The sequence below is a fragment of the Terrapene carolina genome, unplaced genomic scaffold (genome assembly GCF_002925995.2).
Source record: "Terrapene carolina triunguis isolate 2854851 unplaced genomic scaffold, T_m_triunguis-2.0 Scaffold231, whole genome shotgun sequence".
NCBI classification, from domain to species: domain Eukaryota; kingdom Metazoa; phylum Chordata; order Testudines; family Emydidae; genus Terrapene; species Terrapene triunguis.
This window is the reverse complement of record NW_020664582.1, coordinates 3,178,756-3,204,136: the sequence shown is the minus strand read 5'-3', so window position 1 is coordinate 3,204,136 and position 25,381 is coordinate 3,178,756. Positions and strand designations below refer to the sequence as shown.

At 46.0% G+C, this 25,381-nt stretch overlaps 1 protein-coding gene across 1 annotated transcript; it reads left to right on the top strand.

Moving 5' to 3' along the window:
• The first annotated feature begins 245 nt into the window (after nucleotides 1-245).
• Nucleotides 246-22,546, top strand: DHX33 (DEAH-box helicase 33). The gene is made up of 12 exons (XM_024207634.3): nucleotides 246-487; nucleotides 8,353-8,513; nucleotides 10,097-10,324; nucleotides 11,136-11,306; nucleotides 12,558-12,743; nucleotides 13,755-13,866; nucleotides 14,605-14,764; nucleotides 15,646-15,734; nucleotides 16,378-16,505; nucleotides 18,440-18,643; nucleotides 19,476-19,562; nucleotides 20,069-22,546. The coding sequence occupies exons 1-12, from the start codon at nucleotides 280-282 to the stop codon at nucleotides 20,375-20,377; spliced, it is 2,043 nt and encodes a 680-aa protein (XP_024063402.2). The 5' UTR covers nucleotides 246-279; the 3' UTR covers nucleotides 20,378-22,546.
• The last annotated feature ends 2,835 nt before the right edge of the window (nucleotides 22,547-25,381 follow it).

The following is a 25,381-nucleotide window of genomic DNA, read 5'->3' as shown; positions in this document are numbered from 1 at the left end:
GTAAGGTCCGCAGCCCCGGCCCACCCTGTAGCCTGCTCAGGTGGGACGCAGACCAGCGCCACGCCTGGGCTGTGGGGACTACAGCTCCCAGCCTGCCCCGCTCTGGGCTAGTGGGACAGCGGGAGCGGGGCAGGCTGGGAGTTGTAGTCCCGGGAGGGGTGTCGCGGAGCCGGGCGGTAATCCCCGTGCGCGGCCGGCAGCGGGAACACGTGCGCGGGGCGGGGCGGCCGCGTGTCCCCCTGCGGGCGCTGATCCCGGCCCGGCCGCGGCCCGGGGGCGATGCCTCAGGACGGCGAGCTGCCCCCGGCCAAGCGACTGAAGCTGGCGCCCCCTCCCCGCAGAGCCATGCTGCTGGGGCCGCCCGGAGCCAAGCGCCAGCCGCTGGCTCCCAGCGCCGGGGAGACGCAGCGCAGGAGCCTGCCCATCTTCCAGGCGCGGGGGCCGCTGCTCAGCCAGCTCCGGAGCCTGGACAGCGCCATCCTCATCGGTGAGCGCGGGCCGGGAGCGCCCTTCCCGGCGGGGCAGGACTGGGAGAGACACCCCCCCGGGCCCGGGAGTGCCCCCTTCTCCGCGCCACCCTGGAGCCCCCCGCAGCCCCCACTCGGCCAGGGGGCTCTGCCTACCCCCCGCGGTCTCCCAGGGCGCACTCAGCCTCCCAGTCCCCTGGCAGGAGCCCTTCGTGCCCCCCTCGCCTGCCAGGGGCTCTCGTGGGCTAAGGAGCCCCATGGAACAGCCCTAGTCCCCCGCATCACCCCACCCAGACGGGGCAGCCCGTCCTCTTCCTGCCAGGCCAGAGAAGTAACTTATTCCTCCTCTGCCCGGGAGTCTGGTCCCCCAGCTATTGCTGAGACATTGGGTTAGCGAAAAGGGATGTGGGCGACTCGGGCTTGGCCCATCGTTTAGCTTTGTATCGCAGAGCAGGGCAGTAGTGAGGGCACTAGCCTAGGACTTGAGAGTTCTGGGTTCAATTTCCCAGACTTCCTATGTGACCTTGGGTTAATCATTTATGCTCCGTGCCTCAGTTTCCCCCTCTGTAAAGATGGAGTAAATAGCACTGCCCAGGCTCATGGGAATGCTTCAGGGATAAATACACTGGAGATTGTGAGGTGCCTCAGATACGGTGGTGATGGGGGTCATATAAGTACTTTAGATAGATATAATTAAGTATTTGCAAAGTCTATGTGGATTCTTTCTTCAATTCCAAAAGAAACTGCTCTGTCCAAACAAACATTTTCCTACAGTGTTCATAACCCAAACCTTCTGTGCTGGGAAGTGAAGCTGATTGTGTCATGGGAATGCCCAGAGGCATAGCTCAGTGATTTGAGCATTGGCCTGCTAAACCCAGGGTTGTGAGTTCAGTCCTTGAGGGGGCCATTTAGGGATCTGGGAAAACAAACAAAAACTGTCAGGGATAGTACTTGGTCCTGCTAGTAAAGGCAGGGGACTGGACTTGATGACCTTCAAGGTCCCTTCCAGTTCTATAAGGTAGGTATAGGTATATCTCTGCTAATGTCTCCAGTAGGTACAAAGCCCCATTGTACTGTACAGAGTAAAAGACAGTCCTTGTCCCAGAGAGTTTACAGTCTTATTCATTTTTCAAATGGAGAACCACATGAATGTATGACATACAGTGAAAAGCTTTTTCTCAAACTGTTTGAGTGTTAATAGTGTAAAGTGCTGTTAGTAATTAGGTACAATGTGCCCTTAGTATAGAATCATAGACTTTAAGGTCAGAAGGGACCATTATGATCATCTAGTCTGACCTCCTGCATAACGCAGGCCACGGAATCTCACCCACTCACTCCTGTATCAACCCCCTAACCTATGTCTGAGTTATTGAAGTCCTCAAATCGTGGTTTAAAGACTTCAAGGTGCAGAGAATCCTCCAGCAAGTGACCCGTGCCCCACGCTTCAGAGGAAGGCGAAAACCTCCCAGGGCCTCTGCCAATCTGCCCTGGAGGAAAATTCCTTCCCGACCCCAAATATGGCGATCAGCTAAACCCTGAGCATGTGGGCAAGACTCACCAGCCAGACACCCAGGAAAAAATTATTTGTAGTAACTCAGATCCCACCCCATCTAACATCCCATCACAGGCCATTGGACATATTTACCGCTAATAGTCAAAGACAAATTAATTGCCAAAATTAGGCTATTCCATCATACCATCCTCTCCATAAACTTATCAAGCTTAGTCTTTAAGCCAGATATGTCTTTTGCCCCCACTGCTCCCCTTGGAAGGATGTTCCCGAACTTCACTCCTGTGATGGTTAGAAACCTTCTTCTAATTTCAAGTCTAAACTTCCTGGTGGCCAGTTTCCATTTGTTCTTGTGTCCACATTGGTAGTGAGTTTAAATAATTCCTCTCCCTCCATGGTATTTATTCCTCTGATATATTTATAGAGAGCAATCATATCCCCCCTCAGCCTTCTTTTGGTTAGGCTAAACAAGCCAAGCTCTTTGAGTCTCCTTTCATATGACAGATTTTCCATTTCTTGGATCATCCTAGTAGCCCTTCTCTGAACCTGTTCCAGTTTGAATTCATCCTTCTTAAACATGGGAGACCAACTGCACACACTATTCCAGATGAGGTCTCACCAGTGCCTTGTATAACGGTACCAACACTTCCTTATCTCTACTGGAAATACCTTGCCTGATGCATCCCAAAACCGCATTAGCTTTTTTCAGTAGTTAGATACAAATTGTTTGTTCATACTATATGGTGTCTGACTTTGAGTTGCAAAGTTCTCAGTTAAGACTTGCAGTGACTTAATTGTATGGGGAAAGCCAGAAAGTTTATTGCTGCTTTCTATCCCTCCCTTAATCCCTTTCCTACTACTCAGAGAGTAATTATTATAATGCGGGGTGGCCAACCTGTGGCTCTGCTCTTCAGAAGTTAATATGTGGCTCCTTGTATAGGCACCGACTCTGGGGCTGGAGCTACAGGTGCCAACTTTCCAATGTGCCGGGGGGTGCTCACTGCTCACCCCCTGGCTCTGCCACAGGCTCTGCCCCCACTCCACCCCTTCCTGCCCCCTCTCCTGAGCCTGCTGTGCCCTCGCTCCTCCCCCTCCCTCCCAGAGCCTCCTGCATGCCATGAAACAGCTGATCGGGAGGTGCGGGGAGGGAGCGGGAGGCGCTGATGAGCGGGGCTGCCGGTGGGTGGGAGGTGGTGGGAGCGTGGTGGTGGTGGGGAAGTTGATTGGGGGCTGCTGACGTATTACTGTGGGTCTTTGGCAATGTACATTGGTAAATTCTGGCTCCTTCTCAGGCCGGCCACCCCTAATGGTTCACAGTCAAGCTGGAAGGGCATATTGGGTGGACAGGGATCTGTCCTAGGTCTGGTTCTATTCAGTATCTTCATAAAATGATTTGGATAGTGGCATAGAGATGACACTTACAAAGTTTGCGGGCAATACCAAGCTGGAAGGGGTTGCAAGTGCTTTGAACCACAGGATTAGAATTCAAAATGATGTCGACAAACTGGAGAAATAGTCTAAAATAAATAGGATGAAATTTCAATAAAGAGAAATGCAAAGTACTACACTTAGGAATAATCAACTGCACAAATACATAATGGGAAATGACTGCCTGGGAAGGAATACTGCAGAAAAAGGATGTGGGAGCAATAGTGGATCACAAACTAAATATGAATCAACAGTGTAATACTGTTGCCAAAAAACAAACAAACTTCATTCTGGGATGTATTAGCAGGAATGTTGATAAGAGGCAGTTCTTCTCTACTCTGCACTGATAAGGCCTCAACTGGAGTAGTGTGTCCAGTTCTGGGCACCATACTTAGGGAAAGATACGGACAAACTGGAGAAAGTCCAGAGGGGAGCAACAAAAATGATTAAAGGTCTAGAAAACATGACTTATGAGGAAAGACTGAAAAAATTGGGTTTGTTTAGTCTGGGGAAGAGAAGACTGAGAGGGGACCTGATAAGCCTTTAAGTATGTAAAGGGTTGTTATATAGAGAAGGGTAATTAATTGTTCTCCTTAACCACTGAGGACTGGACAAGAAGTGATAGGTTTAAATTGCATCCAGGTAGATCTTTAATTAGACATTAGGAAAAACTTCGTAACTGTAAAGGTAGTTAAACACTGGAACAAATTACCTAGGGAGGTTGTGGAATCTGTCATTGGAGGTTTTTAAGAACGGGTTAAACAAACAACTGTCAGGATGGTAGATAATACTTAATCCTACCTCAGTGCAGAGAACTGACCTCGGTGGCCTCATGAGGTTCCTTCCAGACCTGCATTTCTATGATCCTATAGTTCCTTCCTTCTCCCCCCCCAGCCAAAAAAATCCCAAACCGGAAAAACCCTCTGTTCCCTAGGTAAAAACACCTTCTTAGTTGAATTTTCTGAAGTGTTCACTAATGATTCCTCTGTTTTTATGAGCCCAGCTTGAGACACCTTATGTGTGACTTTTAAGAGCTGAAGAGTCGCAGATCCCATTGACTCCAGCTGGAAACATAGGGGCTCAGCATTTGTTAAAATTAGGCATGAAGTGCCTCAAATTTCACACATGCAATCAGCGAACACTTCAAAAAAATGTTGACCACAATAATTTTCTAGTCAAGGAATGCACAGTACTTTTCTCATTTCCCTTTTATAGTTGTATGGTTTGCATTATCACGTGCTAAATATGTCCTACAATATGCCACTTGAAGGTTCTGCAGCTGAGGAGTGCGGTAAATAGTTCCTCCCTCTGCCCCAGTCTGCAGCTGGGCGGCTTACATTTGGTTTTCTGCTTCCCATCTGTCTAGGAATCACAATTGTATCACACAATAATGTTACTTCTGAACTTCTTATCATTCTTCTGATTCCTTCTTCCTTTCCTCTGCTCCCACATTGCCCTCACCCTGCTGACTTCTGAGCCCTGTTGCATGTGTCAAAGTGTAACCGTGAAAAAGAAAATAGAAGACGTACCTCTGCGGAAATGTGGTTTTAGTGCAAAATACACATGATGCGAGCCCCTCAATATGTGCATTTCTAGTCACTGCTCTTCATGAAGAATTATGTTGCACTGGAGTTTTCTCTGACAGCACGGCATCATATTCTTTATGGCCACTAATTACATAGTTAGTGGATGTGGGCTTTTCATGTCAACCAGCCTTCATTAGGATAGTAATACTGCTGGCAGTAGCATGGCTGAACAAAAAAGATCTAATGGTGACTTGATTGAAGTGACACCATCCTCCTCCGTGAGTATCTTGGGAAAGGGGCAGGAGGTGGAAGTCGTTAGTTAGCTGGAAGCTCTTTGGGGCAAGGACCATCTCTGTTCGGTGTGTGTTTGTACAGTGCCTAGCACAGCGGGGTCCTGGACTATGACTGGGGCTCCTAGATGCTACTGCAATACAAATAATAATCAGAATGTCCTACTTATGTCAGGGGCAAGTAGTAAATATTTGCAAATGTGTTTTTAAAAATCTGTTTTGGTGGTTCTGTCATCTTAGATAGAAGTCCTTGCAAAATCATCACAAAAATGTACACAGCATAGACACAATCTACTCTCCTGTCTCACCAGATGATACAAAGCTCATACATAGTCCGTCATTTTATTGATAGACAATGATATGCACAGATTCTGTTATCTCAAATGGAGTTTCCCAAACACTTCCATCCAAACACACTAGTTTAGATAAAACAGTAAAACAAGTTTATTAACTACAGAAAGCTTAAATGTCAGAATTGGTTACAAGAAAAAAAAAGTAAAAGTAAAACACAACTAATGCCTAACTTAATAAGTTAAGTGAATTCAAAACAAAGGTCTCTCTCACCACCGTCTTATTGGCTGAATTCCTTTCAATCAGGATCTCTCCCCAAGTCCAGTGTTTCTTTCTTTGTTCTTGAGGTGATGTGGATAGAGAGAAAGGAAGAGAGAACATGGGACATCTAGTCTACTTTCTTGTAGTTTCTTCTCTTCTTTGTGAGTCATCTCCAGCTAAGGTTCAGGAGACAGAAAGTCTGTGTGGATGGAAAGAAACCCTAAGATGATTGTGTCAAGATGTAGATTTTTTTTCCCCACGCCCTCTTTCATGCCAAAGAATGACCACTTAACCAGGTGATGGCCTATGTGAACTTGTTGACACCTGGCTGAGGTGTTGGCTAGTCCTTTGTCTCTGGAGAACTCGTTTGTGGACTGCTCTCCAGGTGTTGAATCTCTCTTAGGCTTTATCTACACTACACAGCTTTTAGCGATACAGCCGTGTCGGTAAAAGTCGGGCAGTGTAAACGCTGTTTGTCGGCACTTTTGCCGACAAAATACTTCCACCCCCTACGAGCGGAGTTTACGTTGTGGACAGGAGAGCGCTCCTGCTGACAACGAGCCGTTTACACTGCCACTTGCTGCTGCAAAACTTTTGTCTTTCGGGGTGGAGGGGAGGCTTTTTTAAGCACCTGTGAACTACAATTGGCAGTGTAGATACAGCCCCAGTAACATCATACATTAGAATCTTGTATCTTTACATACAATGTTGCCACACACATTTTATCAGGATAATAATGATCAGTAAATTATGAGTTTTCAAATGATACCTCACAAGGCATACTTTTATACGAAATTTATCATAGTCTTGTAAAAGGGGTGAACATAGGGGTACAGCACAAGCTAGCACTGTGTACTGGTCGCAACCATACCAGACTCAACGGCGGACAAGACCTAATAGGCGAGGAGGTTGCAGAGCTGGGGGTGTCTCTTCCAGTTTGTTCCACTACCTAAAGAAGGGATATATTTGGCTCAGGATCTGCTGTATTGGAAGCTACTTGGTTTTAGTGAAAGGTGTCCTGTTCTCTACTGTCAGTGTTTTACAAGAGTCAAGAAGAATACAGCCCCCGCCCCCCTTTCCATGCACCTCTAACATGTTCAGAGACCTTTGTGAGGAGGAATCCCTATTGTTGGCCACGAGAAAGCTGAAGCGCTACAAATTGCCTTATTATTCTTTGTTTGAATTTAAAAGTATTTTTCTCCCACTAAAGGTACTAAAAACAGACTCATAAGAACCAGTAAAATTGAAGGGGAATGAAATTGGCATTAATGTCAGTTTCCTGCTCTTTGTTGCTCTTGAGACTTGAAATAGTTCCAAATTCATGTTCTCTGAAGAGTTGTGCCTGGTTCCAACTTGTATCTGTCCCAAGCAATGGAAGGATTTTGTCGTCAGTGCTGTAATAGGTCCAAGCAGATCCAGTAACTCAGTGCTAGTACAAAGCCCTATTTTTATCACTGTCCTATGTTACTGGTCCATAAGACTGATAGTGCCCTATGTAGTAAGCGATGGTTGCCACTTTCATTACAGCTGACTGTGTAGTGGCAGAATTGGGAGCATGGGTGGGGATAACGGGATGGCGTTTTTTGGGTAGCCCTCTGTGTGGTGCTGAAAGAACAGCTCCTGTCTGTGTGTCTGTTTCTCAGCCCAGTGTTCTTGTTTGCTAAAGATTAATTTGAAGCCAAACAAAAATCCATCTACGTCAGACGTACTTGCCCAGCAAATGATTAAGTGGGGGCATAAGCCAATGGAGAGGAATCATTTGGTGTGGTAGGTGGACATATACCTAGAAATAGGGGGATAAAATTAAGACAGGAAATTCCTAGGCTGAATATCAGAGAAAACTGACAGTTCCAGCTGCGAATAATCACCCATGGCAAATTGTGGAAGCTCTGTTGCCTGGAACTTTTAAGACTAAACTGCACAAAACACTAAGAAGCCTAGTGTAGGAGCCAGTCCTGCAGTGGCAGGGAGGCAGACTGGATGACTGAATGGGTCTCATCTGTCTCTTGCTCCCAGGATTTTATGGGAGCATAACTTCAAAAGCTTTGAAACCCAGGCCACACGTTAGTGCCATATATACTGAAAATAAACCACTTATCTGAGCCTCACGAGCCAGCTCCATGCTCCAGCAGGGGTTTCCTAGGCAGGTGCGATCCATCCAGGGGTCTGAGTGCTGTAGGTTGCTGTGATGCTGGGGGAACCTAAAAAGGAAGAATCGTAGGCCTTGTGCTGTGCTGAATGTTCTTGGGAGCGCCTCTGTAGCGTACAGAACTCGGCTTCTATTTACTTGCGGTTTGCCTTTAAAATTCTGTACCAGGGACCAACCATGGGGAATGAGATGAGCGTTATCAAGTGAAGTGGTGTATCTAGTGGTTAGAGCTGGGGTACTTGGGTTCTGTTCCCATAGGCTAAATCACCCTAATTCTTTCTTCCTCAGCTTTCCCATTGGCAAAATGGGGACAACACCTGTCTCTCGGAGGGATGAGACTTAATTAACAAATGTTTGCAAAATGGCTTGAGAGCCTCTCATTAGAGATGCTACAGAAATAACAGCTGTTTGTTCATTTGTTGCTATATAGGGGAAACAGGCTCAGGGAAGACGACTCAGATCCCACAGTACCTCTATGAAGCAGGAATCGGCCGCCAAGGCATCATTGCGGTGACCCAGCCTCGTAGAGTAGCTGCTATATCCTTAGCTACTAGAGTCTCGGATGAGAAGAAAACAGAGCTGGGAAAACTGGTATGTGAGGTGACCTGAAATAAAGTGGTTGAGATGCACAGTGGTGTTGGGTAGGTGAGGACAGCAGGTGGTCAGAGCAGTTGTATGGATCCTAGAACCACAAGGGATAAAGTGCTGTCTACATTTAATAGTGTACAAGAATAAAAACACTGTCTCTTCCATCCAGCCCAATGGCTGAGCCCCGCTTGGCTTTTCTCTCGCCATGTGGGTCCAGCTATGTTGCTTTTATTTAAAAAAATGCTGGCTAATGAGTAAAAAATCAGCTTCATATCCCCCTGTTCCAGCACTGATTATTGATGATTGCAACAAACTAGGGCATGCTTGGGTGCCAAGCAGAGCTGTGACTCTTGGGAACTTGCTGCAGTTGCTATGTGTGGTTTAGGGAGAATGGAAAAAAACATATAGACGTGTTTAAGGAATAGACAGCGGCTTCCAGCAAGGGTGGTGGTGTCTGTGTTTACTGAATGTTTAAACATGAACAGACGTGTACTCACGGCCTTTTCAGTATTCTGAGGGCCAAATGTTGGGGGCTTGGGTGGCTTTTTAGCACTGATCAAATCCTTTTGGTTTCTCTCATAGGATGCACTTAGGGTTGGAGTGCATCACCGTGTTCGGTATTTTAAAAGTGAAGCGGTGTGTTTCCAGTTCACAGTGAAGTTATCATAGTCTGCACCTCAATGGAGGATCCCTCTCTCCTCCTACCCCCTCCACAACTGTGTTTTGAAGCACAGCTTGGCTCCTCGTGCTGCCGTTTTCCACTTACGACCCATCTTGCTAGGGAGCATGTGACCCTTTGCTTTTTGCACTGGTGACAGAGAAGCCCGGCACAAACCTGGCGGCCTTTACCCTCCCTAGGACGAGGCACCTCTACAATATGCCCTCCTGCCTTTGGGGAATGAGGGCTCCACACTGCTAATTCACTGTTAATTTGAGAGTAGCCGTTTATAATAATCCACACGTAGCCCATTGGAGGAGGTGTTCCGGGACAGAAAAATCATTGTGCGTGGCATCTGTCAGAGCCTCTGCACCTGCTGTGTCCTATGGAACTGGTTTTAGTTTGGGTTAGGCTCATTACACCTGTGATACGTACAAATGGCCACATCCAGCACTTACTCCATGGTGAAACTGGAGTTGACGTTGATGGGAGTTGTGCATGTAAACGGTGGGCAGTGTATGACCTTCGGTCTACTTTAATTTCTTGTGTGTATGAATGCTAACAAATTGTGATCCAGTTCACTGGCTTCTGGGAAAGGGGGTTATATCTTCTGTGTTTATTATATTTTACAGTGAATTCTTCAGGTTTTCTTAGGGGTGAACTTCCTCTGTCAGTGCCAGAAAATAGTGATTATGCTAAGATTTTGACAGCTCTCTTTGGGATAGGTTAGAATCTTGGGGCTTGTGACCCACGGAATGAAAATACATGCAGCCTCCTTAAATTGCACTCGCGGTTCTAACTGGATATGGGTGAAGGGATGGCTGTAAGGATAGTCTGGACGCTTTGGGATCCTTTAGTGTGAATCACAGCGGCTATAAATGTACGTGATTTGGTGTCTGTGCCTTGTCCTGCATGACTGTTTCCTTAGGTCGGCTACACGGTGCGCTTTGAAGATTTCACCTCCGAAGAGACGCTAATCAAGTTCCTAACGGATGGGATGCTTCTCCGCGAAGCCATTGGCGATCCCCTGCTGCGCAAATACAGTGTCGTCATTCTAGACGAAGCTCATGAGAGGACAATACACACAGACGTGCTCTTTGGGGTGGTGAAAGCGGCGCTAAAGAAACGGAAGGATTTGGGCAAATTCCCACTCAAAGTGAGTGCAGATTCCCCACCTGGCCCCCAAGCAGAATGAAATATGCTGATGGAGAGTGGGGGTTCTTCCACACCTGTAAGGGCAGGTCTACACTGCAATGGTTAGCTTGAGTTAGATACACTCCAGTTAGTGCACTAGAGAGAGCCTAGCTCCAGTCACTTCAGAAGAACACTGGAGTGACGCAGAGTGGTTTGGTTAGCAGCAGAGTGATTGGATTTGCTGCTGATGTGTTCTAATTCCAGCTTTTGCATCCACACTGCATTACTAGCTGCAGCTTCAACAGCACTCGAGCTTCAACCCATCCCCACCAGCTAATTTAAAGCACCACTTAATGCGAGCTAGAGATTTTTTTCGTGTGTGGACAGGAGTTGAGTTTGGTGTAACACACAAACTAACTGTGTTATGAAGAACCACCCTAAAGGCGGGGTCCTCGTCATGTTTGACTTTTCTAGCTTGAACACATTCCCTTTCTTGAAAGCCATCTCTTAAGTCTGAATGTTCTAACCAGGCGTAGCTGTTTTTAGTAAATGTCTGGAACCCTTTAAGCTCGCTTCTCCACTCCTTCTGTAGCGTATGGGGTGATATGTGTATAACACATGTTGGGGTGTCACACAGTGGGAGTGGATGGCTGTAGACTTGAGGGCCCGGAATTAAAAAATGTAGCTCTCTTCTGCACTACATGCCTTTCTTACCTTTTGCTGGTTTGGGTGTTCATCCTAGCAGTCTAAGGAGGCTGGGTTTTGTAGGCCTGTTGGCAAATGTCTCACGCTTGAGTCCCATTGATAGCACCTGCCTTGCTCCCATTTTGTAGGTGGTGATCATGTCAGCTACTATGGACGTAGACCTGTTCTCTCAGTACTTCAACGGAGCCCCAGTTCTCTATCTAGAAGGTCGGCAACATCCAATCCAGATCTTTTACACCAAACAGCCTCAGAGTGATTACCTCCAAGCAGCACTGGTGTCGGTCTTCCAAATCCATCAGGTACCATGGGCGTTTTGAGAGCAAGCATTGCTCCCGTGATGCTGCAGTTGGATATTTCATCTGTTATCATTCTGCCTGTTCAGATCCAAGTGGTAGTTACAAGCATTGAGGATTCTTTTAGGGTCACTCCTGAAGTCTGAATGAGCTATATTAATGAGAGACTTTGGCTAGATTCATGATCTCAGATATCCCATGGCCTGAAATTGCAGCTTGTATCGTTAGTAGAACTCGGAGATTGTTCTGTATGCTGTTGTAGTCTCATCTTTAGCTTTCATACTTCAGTGTGGGCCAGCTGGCCCTATATTCTTTTAAAATCTACTTCTCGGGTAGATGATGCTGATGGTGTGACTGAGTTAGATGAGGAAATATTGGAAAATATTGCACTCCAGGGAATAATTTATTTGCACCCCATTACTTACAGAATTGTGGAATCCACAAAGAGCACCAAAATGAAAAAATGCCAATCTTCGATTATCATTAAGATCGCCTCCCTGATGTAGTTGTTAAGGGAAACTATAGAGAAAATGGAAATCTAATGAATTAAAAGCTCATCAATATTTTATGACTAGCACTAAGTGTTTCAACGAGAAACTGCCAGTCTTGAGTTTTTGAAAGAGGTGCCTGCGGTTCTCGTCTTTGGAAATATATCCAGCACGTCTCCTCTGCATTGGAGCATACAGTGACATGGTGCTTTCGGAGCTGTATGTATACAGTGGCTTTTAAGGGGAGTGACCGGTGGAAAGCTGTTAAATAAACCATTAATATCCTGCATCTGCCGCTGTTAAAATACTTATTGTTGCTGTGCTTGTAGGACTTGAACGCTAGTCTGGAGGTGAAAGGAGACTGCTAAGCAAAGTATGCAGCCTAGCTTTCCTAACTATTCTTCTTCAGGTTTTCATGTGATTACTGGCCAGCTGTACTGCCACTGGAAGGCAGACTAGCTTGTTCGTTCGGGTGCACTGGAAAGTTGTTGAACAAAGCAGAACCATCCGTTTCTCTAGTTTTTTTTTTTTTCTCCATCTTGGTGGTCCTACAAAGTGCTGAGCCCCCTTCCGTCTCAGTGAATCTAGTGGGAGCAGCACCTCGCTCCGTATGCTCACATTCAGCTTTGCTCCCCAGCGGCTCCATCTCTTCTGCTGTTGGTAGGAGAGCTCAGAAGATTTGCTGCCACTGATAACTGCTGTTTTATTTCTGCTTGAGTCTTCTTCCCCCCACTAGCTTACACTCGTTTCTAATTCCCCAACCCCCAAGGAAGCACCTTCTTCTCAGGACATCCTGGTGTTTCTAACTGGTCAGGAAGAGATCGAAGCGATGACCAAAACCTGCCGAGACATCGCCAAGCATCTTCCCGATGGCTGCCCCCAGATGGTGGTGATGCCCCTCTATGCTTCACTACCATACACACAGCAGCTCCGAGTCTTTCAGGCTGCACCCAAGGTAAGCCAGGCTGGGGGACACCTGGGGGAGCTGATGCATCCACATCACTCTCCATTTCCCTGCACAGGAAGGGCTGTACGTCTCGTGAGTTAAAAGCAATCCTCATTTATGACTCTGGCTGACTACTGTCTGGAGACAGGAGGGTACATGTTTTCAGTGCGATATGTGGGGTGTCACCTCTATGAGTCTCTCCTCAACATTAGCCCCAATATGGGAATAATTGCCCTGGATACAGAAAAGGTAGCGGAATGAGGGCCCAAGGGCTTGGTAATGAGATGCAGAGCCTTTGGAACGTGCTCTGTAAGGATCCTTGTGGACGAAGAGCCTCGTCACAGAAAGCACCATTCCAGCTGGCCAGCCTCACTGGGCAGTTTCCAGGTCGTACTGAAATTCCAAGAAGACTAACCTCCAGGGTGTAGCAGACTTGGCAGCACTGTGTGTATGTGCACATTGCTACAGCCTGTGTTGTTCCTAGTCAGTGGATAAATTGGAACTCAGGTCTTCAGGGATCCTAATCTCATGCCTTTCACCAGAAGCAAAACTAAAAAGATTTAAAGGCTACACTGCAAACAGCCCTTTGGGGGTCTTGTATTTGATTTGACTAATTGTTTTTGATTGCAAAGTTCCTTTCTTTTAGAAATCTGTCCAGTAGCTAGAGTTTTAATGTAGCCATACACACTGGTCACACTGATACAATACTCTAAAGTGTAACCAAGTCAAAGTACACCAATAAGGATGTGTGAATCTTGGGACTCTGAGGTGGGAAAGTGGGAGCTGGGACTCCTGCAAGTGTGGCCTACTGGACTGGCACTTGGGAGAGCCTGAGTTCTATTCCTGGCTCTGCCGCTGGCCTGCTGGGTGACCTTGGGCAAAGTCACCGCTGCCTCAGTTTCCCCATCTGTCAAATGGGGATAATGATACTGACCTCCTTTGTAAAGCTCTTTGAGTTGTATTGCTGCAAAGTGTTAGATAAGAGCTAGGTGGTATTCTTTTGTTTGCTCTTCCTCCTAGGGCTATCGCAAAGTGATCCTTTCAACCAACATTGCGGAAACCTCCATCACCATTGCGGGAATAAAATACGTTGTGGACACAGGCATGGTTAAAGCAAAGAAGTTCAGCCCTGGTGAGGAGTTGAGATGAGTGATTTGGAAATAATTTTTAATTCTTGATACGTACGTTGAGGCACTAAACCCTGATAGAAGCTGATTTAAAACACCCCTCTGCCCCAGTCTTTAACACGTCGTATTTCAGGCGGGTTTTTTGTGTGTGTTCGTCCTGTCAACTGAATGTGCTTTCTTCTCCAGTGCTCATCTGATCCTGGGATAGGGTGTATACAGGGCTGTCCATTTGTGGGGAGAGTCAGCTAAGGGTGGAATTCTACCGGGCCTCCTGGGGTATGTCTACACTACAATTAAAAACCTGTGGCTGGCCCCTGCCAGCTGACTTAGGCTGTGGGGCTGTATATTGCAGTGTAGATGTCCGAGCAAGGTGGAAGGGTCCCAGAGTTCAGGCTGCAGCCTGAGCCAGAACATGGACACCCTAAATAGCCTCTTAGCCCGAGTCAGTTGGTCTGGGCCAGCCGTGGGTGTCTACGTGCAGTGTAAAAATACCCCTGGAGCTGTGAAATGCCACCCAGTGGATGCAGCACCATGTAGCTGTCTTCAGGTCTTGTATGCTAAGCAAGAATAGGCCTGGTTAGTGTTTGGATGGGAGACTACCTTTAAGTGGTGGTGTTTCAGTAGGTGGTGCTCTGTCTTCCCCTAGGATCAGTGCTCAGCCACTGTGTGAATTTGCACTAGCTGCGTTTCCAAAGCCCCGCATATGTGAATATTCACGAATGTGGACTCTTTTCCTTTCCCAGAGAGTGGCCTGGAAGTGTTGGCTGTGCAGCGGGTGTCAAAGGCCCAGGCATGGCAGCGTACAGGGCGAGCGGGACGAGAGGACAGTGGAATCTGTTACCGGCTCTACACAGAGGATGAGTTCGAGAAGTTTGATAAAATGACAATACCTGAGATACAGAGGTGAGAACAGAATCCACTTCCCCGAACACACAGCCTTGCCTTCCCTTAGCCAGACCTGCCACGTAGCCAGAATCTGCAACTCTGAAGGGAGGCCTGTGAGCGCTGTGAATGGATATGGGCATTCAGAGCCTGGAGACAGAACGGTGTCTCTGCTGGCTTCCTGTTGTGGTTAATTCCGTTTTCACAGCCTGGGTGTGTTTTGTGACGGGGGGCGCCTGGAGCTGTCAGAGCTCAGGCTTTGGCTCCATCTCCACCAGCAGCCCCGTTGTCAGGAGAAAGGCGTCAGAAACGAGAAGAACAGGGTATTTTATTCCTCCTCCTCCATCCGTTCGGACTTGTAGCTTTTTCTCCCCCATCCCTTTTAAGCTTGTACTGTCCCATCTCCTGTGACATAACTGGCAGCAGGCTGATGAGGTTACAAGGGATAGCTGAAGTGACTGGTTTACCCATTGTGTCCTTGCTCAGCCCTCAGGGAGGGGGCTCAGAATCCAACAAGGTCTGTGCCAAATACCATCAGCTGTTCTGGGGAGATTCCAACTTCCAGTGTCACCTTGGTTGTTACCCTTTGATCTCCGCCCTTTGTATTATACTCCTTTCCCTTATTATGCTTCTCCCCCATTCCTGACCAAAACGAGTGTGTAAAGGATCCCTCTGCTGCTGCTGCTGCTCTTTCCTCCCCTCTGCTGTGTGACTGGAGGTGCTGCTGGAAGAAGCAGCCACTCTGCAGGAGTGCTGAAGCCAGGGGAGCGCGGAGGCCACTCTTGGGCTGGTCTTCCTCAGCGTGCAGGATTTCAGAGGTGCCAGTCGGGCAGGTCTGCCTGACTTGCCTCAACAGAGGCAGGTGGTGGAGGTGGTTCTTATTTTTTTCTTTCCCTTTGTAGGTGTAACCTGGCCAGTGTGATGCTACAGCTCCTGGCTCTGAGAATTCCCAACGTTCTCACCTTCGACTTTATGTCCAAGCCATCCCCAGGTAAGTGGGAGTGACGGCAGCGTTGGAAGGAGTGGGTAACCGGTCACTGAGAATTTATCTGAAAATAAATGTTTTGGCTGAACTGATAATGGAGAGCGGGGGGAGCCTGTATCATAAGGAGCGTAACACTTCCTGGACTGTTGCCACCTCTCCCAGCTGACAAGTGAACTCATCGGAATCTTCTGCCATCTGGGTGGACTGGAGTCCCTTAAGTGCTCACTGATGGTGGTCAGTGTTGTGAAAGCAGGAGCTGGGGAATACAACTGCTCAACAGAGTGAGGAGCAGCATGGGATAAAAGTAGGCTGGAGGTGCAAAGAATCTGAAGAAATCTTGGTGGGAGGCTTCTAGAGGAGAGCAGCCTGCAGGGGTCCTGACAGGGCTGCTGCCAAAGGCTTGGCATGGCAACCTTACCTTTGCTTCTATTTAAAATATAATTTGTGAGTGTTGTGTCAGTGGAACGTGCCTGGTGGACAGCCCTGGAGGCTCGAGCAGTTTAATCATACTAGGCACAGCAGTGCCATGTCGTTGTCTTTCACTCTGATCCGGAGACACTGCCTCTGATGGTGCCAGGGGGAGTCCTCCTAACCTCTGCTGATATTGCCAACAATGAAGCCAACTGGCTGTACCATTCTGTCTTGATAGATGCCGTTCAGGCAGCCATTGAGCAACTGGATCTGCTGGGGGCTGTGGACCGGAAGGAGGATCAGGTTACTCTGACCCCACTGGGAAGGAAGATGGCAGCATTTCCTCTGGAACCCAAATTTTCTAAAGTACAAATGATAGGCAATAAGCTTTTTATTTTTATCTGGATATATTTTTCCATAGTTATCAGTGTCTTATTCTCAAGCTCCTTAAACGACTTCCTTTTGACTTGATAATGAGTTAAGAGGTTTGTTTTGACAAAATTTCCCACATTTACCTTCTGATTCCATGTAAGATGTCCACATAAGGTAGAATGACAAGGTACCTTCCATACAGGTGCTGTTACCATGATACATTCCTAACAATACACATGTTACTCCTGGGGGAATTCTGCACCACTGCACATGCGCAGACTTTATGTCCCCCGCAGATTTCTTTGCTTCCCCGCAGAAAAATGACTTTCTGACGGGGAAGCAAAGGGAAACCACAAGAACGGTCATGCAACCCTCCCCAGCAGCATGTTTCAGGTGCCCAAGGCAGCCGGCAGAGAGGTGGGGCAGGAGGTGGGACTGGGGAAGACCTGGCTGGTGGCTCCTACCCTGTGCCGGGCTCAGCTGCTAGTCCCGGCTGGGCTAGGGAGGACGAGACTTCCTCTTCCTATGCATGGCATCCAGAGCCGTGTCAGACCCACCCTCAGATTTCTCCCCTGGCTGTAAGAAGCTCTGCAAACTTCCCCCTCCCCCCGTGCTTCTTGCACCCAGCGCTCCTCAGCTGCAGGGGGAGGGGTTCCTGTTCAGGGAGCTGCTCCCCCTTCCCCCAACCGCAGTGCATCCAGACCCCCTCATACCCAGACCCTCCTTCTGAGCCTCACCCCCCCACACCCAGAACCCCCATGATGAGCCACACTCCCCCTGCACCTGGATCACCCCAACAAGCCACCCATACCTGGATCCCCACCCTACTGAGCCCCAACCAGCTGCACCTGGATCCCAACCCCACTGAGCCCCACTCCCCCAGCATCTGGACCCCCCTGCTAAGCCCCAACCACCTTCACCTGGACCTCCCTGCAGAGTCCCATTACTGTTGCACCCAGAACCCCACAACAAGTCCCTGTGCATCAAGATCCCCCCCACACTCAGATCCCCCACTGAGCCACCCACACCCAGATTGCCCCACACAGAGCCCTGTCAACCCACACTTGGACCCCCCATACTAAGCCCCTCCACGCTTGGATCCAGTTCCTATTAATATCCGTGAGCATTGCTGCTATTCAGTAGATGTGGAACTTGGCCCTGAGTAGCTGTAGCCTCGCATGCGCTGAAAATCCTAGTAGATTAGAGAGGCACAGTTTTCCTTTACAGAAACTGTACTGGTTTGTCCTGTCATACCCTGCTCATCTAATGGGTGCTTTATAATCCTATTTACTTCAGCCATTTCCTCTGGTACTGAAGTGAGGCTCACTGGTTTGGAATTCACCTTTAGTGCCTCTTGTTGATAGGTAGGACATTTGCTCCCCTCCTTTCCTCTAGCACATTCGTTGATTTTAATGAGGCAAGTTAGAGTTGAAACCAAAGTTTCCAAAAGAGCTGACTTTGTCTTACTTACAATTTTCATATGAATGAGCGGTGTTATGTTGAAATTTCCTTAAAATGATCAGCTCTCCCCAATAGTGTGAGTGTATGTGTATATCTGTGTGCCTAAATAGCAAAAGTGTGTAATTCAAGGTTTGTGAGTAGTTTAGCTCATTCAAATGAGGACAACTTAAAAGAATAATCCTTAATGATAGTTATTATTACCAGTGCCTCCGTGATACTGCATTGGCATGAGGATGGACAAGCTATGTCCCCTAGTACGTCTCTTCCCTCTGTCTTCTATGATTTTAAGAATAAACCAGAGTTCCCCTCTCTTTTATATCTGATCCTATTGAGCCAGGAGTTAGTTTAACACAGAGAAGGTCTCTTTTAAAGTTTACATTACCCACCAAGATTACTGTGCTGTCGAAATCTGCCAGCTTTCTAGCTGGTGAAACCCATGAAAGCAGCTCTTGCTCTGTGCTTTGCAGACTATCCTCATGTCCCCCAAGTTCCACTGCACGGAGGAGATCCTGACCATCGTGTCCCTGCTCTCGGTGGACAGCATTCTCTACAACCCCCCATCCCGGCGGGATGAAGTGCAGTCTGTCCGGAAGAAGTTCATTTCCAGCGAGGGGGATCACCTCACCCTGCTCAACGTCTACAGAGCCTTTAAAAATGTCAGCGGTAATAAGGTAGGTGGGGATGGAGCCTCTGGAGACGGTACAATAACTCGTCCGCTGGGGATCTGACCTCTCTCCGTGTACCTGCACTTCGCTTTGCATCTGAGTGCCTCCTAATCAATATATTTATCCTCACTATGCTTCTGTGAGATGGGAAAGGGCTAACCTCATTTTACAGGCTGAATAAGTGACTTAATGAAGGTCACACAGGAACTCTGCAGCAGAGCTGGGAACCGAACCCATCTTTCGAGGCCCTGGTGAGCACCTTAACCTCAAGGTCATCATTCCTCCTTGTATTGTTCCAGGTGGGTAGGATTGTGTTTCAGCTGACCACCAGGAAATGCCTGGCAATGCTCTTCATCATTTCAGAGCTCCTTACAAAGAGATTGGGCCTTTCTGCAAGTTTTGTAGATGTGATTTGGATTTAATCCACAAATCAAACTCTCCAGTCTGATTTCTAAGTATGTAGAGTCGCATCCTGGGCTTCCTAGCGTGTTTTTCTTCCTCAGGGCTCCCAGTGTGATTTACAAACTTGATGCTTCTAGGAATCGCTTTCACCATCTCTGGGGAGGAAGCGCAGAAGCTGTTTCATGGCACATGGCAAACCCACAAAACAGTTTAGGACTGTGGGTGAGGAATACTGTGTCTAATTGGAACTGTAGGAGGGAATTTAGGTAGACTGAGTGTAACTATCCATATTGCGAATCTGGCCAGAAGGGTAGCAGCTCTCTGTTGAATGGGTATGTGATTTAGGGACTCTGGTTTACATCTGATCCAAAGACAATGTCCCTAACATCCTTGATAAAGAAGTGAATTGTTCTGGCTTCCACTTGCTCTGCTGCAGGAATGGTGCAGAGAGAACTTTGTGAACAACAGGAACATGATGCTGGTGTCAGACGTCAGAGCTCAGCTCAGGGACATTTGCCTAAAGGTAACTAGTTGCTGTAAAATTCTTCTGTCTTGTTATTGTTTTACCTCCCCTCTACTCCCGAATGGCTTCCCTGTACCAGATCCTAGCAGAGGGAAACACTGTGCCTTCAGTTCCTGGTTTGAATATGGTTGGACTGAAACTAACTCCTCTAACGGACAGCTTGGACCCGTCTCTGGGCAAGCGTCCCGCAAACTCATAATAATGGCAGCTGTCCAAGCTTGAATTGGAATTCCTATTCCTTTTGAGCTTTTGGTTGTACCATATTTGCTTTTCAAACATGTGCACCCACAGTTATTGGAAGGGATGCCAGAAAGCAATAGGTGATGTGGGCTTTTGTGTTGCGCTAGAAGCCCCGATTCCAGTCTCACTCCCACCGTGTGGTGATTGTGAGACTTTTCCAGGCTTGTTTTATGAGACTTAATGTTAGTAGGGTGTCTGATCTTGAGCTGCAGGGCACCAAACACAAGGGATTGCCATCTCTCTCTTTCTCTCTCGTTACTAACCAGCTATCATTACCGATTGAGTCCTCCCGATCGGACACGGGGAATATCCGCCGCTGCCTGGCTCACAGCCTCTTCATGAACACTGCAGAGTTGCAGCCGGATGGCACCTATGCCACCGTAGACTCCCACCAGCTGGTGGCAATCCATCCCTCCTCGGTCCTCTTCCACTGCAAGCCAGCCTGCGTAACGTACAACGAGCTGCTTCACACCAACAAGTGCTACATGAGGGACCTGTGTGTAGTGGATGCAGATTGGCTGTATGATGCTGCACCCGACTACTTCCGCAGGAAGCTAAGAGCAGCCAAGAACTGACCCACCCTTGGTGTCACCAGGCTAACTGTGGGGGATTCCTAGGGTCATGGGATCAGATTTTTGTAACAAATGTACAGGAACAATAGAGCTTTGCCTTGCCAATCTGGTAGGACTGTACAGGAAATGGCTTCTCCACAAGAGCCATACTTCATGCACTGTTGCTGCACTGGCTTAGAACAATCATCTTTTATGACAGTTAATAGATAAGAGGGAAATATTATACATGTATATAGTATGTTTGTAAATATATATATATATATATGTATATGTTTGGGGGCGGGAGGTGATGGTCTTGGATTCCAGTTTTTAAAACAGAAGTATAATGGAGTTGTGTATGAAGAAATGAGAGTCCCAAGGGGACTCTTCTGAGCAGACCTGGTATTTTTTGACAATTGCCCTTGTATCCCTTGCAGGTTTTATCGGCAAAAAGTTTTAAATCTTTATGTATAATTATATTAACAGGACAAAAATACCTTTTTTAAATGTACATTTTTCGGAGGGAGGTGCTAATGTATTTTACCTCATCAGACATCTTTCTGCCTGATGTCACTTTCACCACCTTGTTTGACCCATTTGAAAGCCAGTAAAGAGTTATCTGAATTGACAGCTCTTCGTCACCTGTGCCTGTTTGTTAGACAAACCTTGCGGGGCTGATAGAGGTGAAGTGCCATTAAGAGACGATGATCAGTTAACCCATGTCGTCTGCTAGCAGAGAGACTGCAGGCATGTCTTTCAAATGCTTTGTTAGTTCTCATTGCTGCATCACCAGCCCAGCTGTGTCTTTTTAAACAAAATTCGTCTCCATTATCCAGTTGGTTTTCATGTAGCTGTGTAGTGAACCGGGTGCCATGCAAGTAAAACGCTTCCAGGGCTGCCCCTGTATGGCCACACCAAAGTGCCAGTATTCCTATGGAACGCTGGCACTTCACCACAGAAGTCGATGTCAGCACTGAAGAGGTTAGTTCTAGGCTGGTAGGAGGCCAGTCTCTGAACCTTGTACACACAGTTTTTCTTGCATACGGATGCAGAATCTTAAGCCAGTTGGCCATTGCAAAGCCAAACTAGGGAAAGCAATGGATTGGCACTTGGTCCTCCTAAGTCTATGTTTATCTGTAGCTCTCCGTTGTTCACAGCAGTGATCTGTGGCTCTGGATTCGAGAGCTAGTGCTGAAAATCATTGTCTCTCAAGCAAGAGAAGTTGATGTTCGTTGCCTGGTGGTTGTGGTCACCTGATATTAATATGTAACGTGCACACATGCTGCAGAAATAAGGGAATGCTGGGCTCACCACCACCAAAGAGTTAAATCTAAGGAAAGGATCAGCCACTGCAGAGCTCTTATAGGTAGTATGTATTGTTAAAGTTGGGTAACATTTCCCCAGTGAGTTGGATGCTTCTGTTAATTGGCAACAAGCTATCGTCTGTGAGATCTAAGTTTTGCTTGGGCAGGCGTGGCTAGTTATATTTTGCTAGCAATTTATAACCATGTAATCCATAGAAGAATCATAAAAGTGCAGATGGTAAAACAGATATTTACAACTGAGATGGCAAAAGAAGTTAAGTATAAAGATCCCAGGCTCTTTACATGGCAGACAGTCTAACGAATTAGCAAAAACTGATATCTTCCATACTTGTTTTTTAGCATTCCCACAAAGCACAGATCTTTAAAGAAATCTCTGCTTCTTACTTAGGAATCCAATCAGACTGTTGAGTTTGGCAGTGGTCTATTATGCATCCCCTCTCTCCAAATGCCACTTGACTTTATAACCAGCTGTCTTCTGAGTACAGTCTTTTCCTCTGCTTTGCTATTAAGACACATTATTATTATTATTATTCAGTATGTGTGTGAGGGGTGGAATTCGGACTGTTAACTTCTGTATTTTGCCCTCTGAAATTTTTGCGCCAGTCTTTGCCTGAAGAGATTTTCTTTGTCATGGCAGCCAAAGGTTTCAAAGCAGAAGCAAAGACTTTGTTTCAGACTCAACCCAGAACTCTGGCAGCAAAGAAATTGCCCTCCACCATGCTTGTCCCCCCACACCTTTGTTCATCCTTCCTTCTTGGCCAGGTTAAAACTTCCAAGTTCACTGCTTGGAGATAGCAGATCACTGTAAGTCTTATCCTTTGCAATAGCTCATCAGGTTATTTCGTGGCAAACTTTCCAGAAAAAAAAAATGAAGATGTAATTTGGAGTCAGACTTCCTTCAAAAGCTCTTTAATCATCAGATATTTATTTTCCCCATTACAGTTTTACACCAGTATTTTTCTGCTTTTCTTGATTATTTTTGTCCTTCATTAGACATTTGTAGCATGGCAACGTTGGCTAGGAACGCTACATCTGTCTTCGGCATTTTGGGCTTCATCCAGCATCTAGTGGTCAGATTCTTCTCTGAAGGAAAATGCAATAAGAACCAATCTTATTTTTTACTCCTGTGTTTTATACAGGGACGAAGGCAGGTTCAGCCAGTCTCATTGCTTGATTGTCCAAATATTACTTGCCCAGTAATGTCTTGAATGAGTGGAATGGACTGTTCTATTATGTCTGAATGGGGATGGAGAAAAATTGTAAGAAGTTTTTAAATTATATCCTTATGAGTACTTCTAAAATAACTTCTCTGGGAGAGGCAACTTCTAGTTTCAGCAGAAATCTCTTTGCACAGTTTGAGTTGTTCAGTTTTAGGATGAGATGACTTAAAGCAGATTAGATTTCTAAAAGGGGAAGATGGGAAACTTTTATTAAATAATGTGATTAGTTAACACGAGCTGCTCTGGGATATCCCAGTTTGACTAAAATGGTGTTTAGTCCACTCTTGTATTTTTCAAACATCGATTTTACTTTTTAAAAAGAAATGTTTTAATGGTGCTGCTCAGGGATAGAATCATATTGGAAAACTCATTATTCTTGTGAACAGATAAACTGCTGACTTTACTGTGTGATCTGCAGGGAGAAGTTATGCTTTCTATCTTGACATTTTTTTTCTGGTTAAATGCTTCACAATTACACAGTATGTTGCAATATGCCTTTTCGACAGGCTACTATTATTCTGACTACCTTGGTCCTCATCCAGTGAAATCTATGACAAATACCTCTCTTTAAAACCTGAATTACACTCTTAAATATCTGCAAATCACTGATTCCTAAGAGCAGCATTAGTGTAAATAGGTGCACTCCAGTTACACAGTATGCCTAGAGTATCTTCCCTTCTGCTTCCAGGAATAGTGAAGTGTATCAATCTATTTCCAGACAAGGTGACACTGAATTTTTACAGGGGTCTTGAGGAGATGTATAAATGTATCCCTTAGTTGTGCCTCTCACTGTATCCTTGTTGGTAAGAAACATGCTGAGGGGCTGGGGGCAAAGTTGCCTCCTTTCTATGTATGACCAGCTGCAATTCTGGATGGCATTTCAACAGTATGCTGCTACTTCAATTGTTATAACTCATACAAACTGCAGGGAATTATTAAAACACTGTATATAATTATTCCTGTGTTTATACAGAAACTCTGCATCTGTAGGGGAAAGTGGAATAAAAGCACACTTTGTTTGGACAGCCTATTAACAATATGTTTGGGGATTGGGTGTGGGGAGGGGAGATCCATTCAGAAGCAACTAATTTGTACATTTGACTTTCCCATAATAAAGAGATGGCTAAACTCCAAGTTCAAGAAGCTGTTGTCTTATGTTCTATACATAGCTCAGGCTTTGAAGTGAGGAAGCTAAGTGGCTATTAAAAGTACCTCATGGAATGTTTAGGTACAAATTCTAATTTTACATAGTGATTTTCTTTTTTGTACTTTGGATTCTTGTAACATGATGTTTTATTCTAAGCATAGCTTTGCTGTCATGACCTAAAGTCCTTTTGTGAATGTGTTTTCCTGGTGTCTTTTATTGATTGATTGATTGATTGAGAGCTGGTCACTAGAGAGTAACATCACTAACTCATACAAAAGGTCAGCGTGTTATGCCAGGGTGCATGTCCCCTGGTCAGTCCTTCTTTTAAAATTAATATTAGTACTAGGTTATTTTTTGACTGTTACTTCTATTTTCAAATAAATTTAAGGGGACTTGCAAAGATGAATGAAAAGCTGAATGCTGTTATCTTATAAAGGGGCGGAGAGAGAATATTGAGATAAAGTTTAATACTATTTACAATACTATTATTTCTAGCCCACGAGTTTTCAGTGCCCTGTACAATTTTAATTGACCTCTATACAATTATTAAAAAAATTGATTTCTATAAGCCTTAAAAATCAGTGTTCAGGGAAAAATTGTAAATACTGATGTCTTGATAACTTGGACTCACTATCCTACTCCTGGCTGCAGTTTTTTTTTTTTAGAGATTCTTGGTTCATGAAAATAATGTGATTTAGCATATCTGCAGAAAGAATATGGAAACCTGAAGAGTGAGAAATTAGCAGCTGCTCCCTTGATGCAATGTCATGAGTGGCACAGGAGAAAAGAAAAATGTTATATGGCAGGGGTGGCCTCCAACTATACTCTAGCAGAAGAGCTGGCTTCTGTTGCCAGCTCTGCAACTGATGTGGGGAAGTAACTTCTCCCCTCTGTACCTTAGGATCCACATCTGTAAAATGAGAATAATTATAATTACCTTCCTTTTATAATTTTTTTGAGATCTATGAATGAAAATTGCTACACAAGGGTTAAGCCTTTATTATGGTAATTAGTGTTTCCAAATTTATCTACCTTCTTAGTTTTCTTCATTATGGAAGTTACACACACAAGTGGGTGAGGTAATATATCTTACTTAGTGGACCAACTTCTGTTTGTGAGAGGTGTTCAAGTGACAGGTTTCTTTTGCAGGGGAGATAGGTGAGGAAAGGCTTGGGGTTTTGTTTTACCTTTTGACTGCATGTTTTAACGACATACCTACGATGGGGAGACTCTAGCCGTTTGATCACTGAAGTGTAAATACTATCTAATCACTATTTTAGCTCTTACTGTTTTAACAGCCTGATATTCAGTAGTTGCCACTTCAGCAATTATATGC

Coding starts and splice junctions, on each gene's coding strand:
- DHX33 (XM_024207634.3), top strand. CDS start 280: ATGCCTCAGGACGGCGAGCTGCCCCCGGCCAAGCGACTGAAGCTGGCG. Junction 15,735..16,377: donor TATGTCCAAGCCATCCCCAG/GTAAGTGGGAGT, acceptor CTGTCTTGATAG/ATGCCGTTCAGGCAGCCATT. Junction 19,563..20,068: donor TCAGGGACATTTGCCTAAAG/GTAACTAGTTGC, acceptor GTTACTAACCAG/CTATCATTACCGATTGAGTC.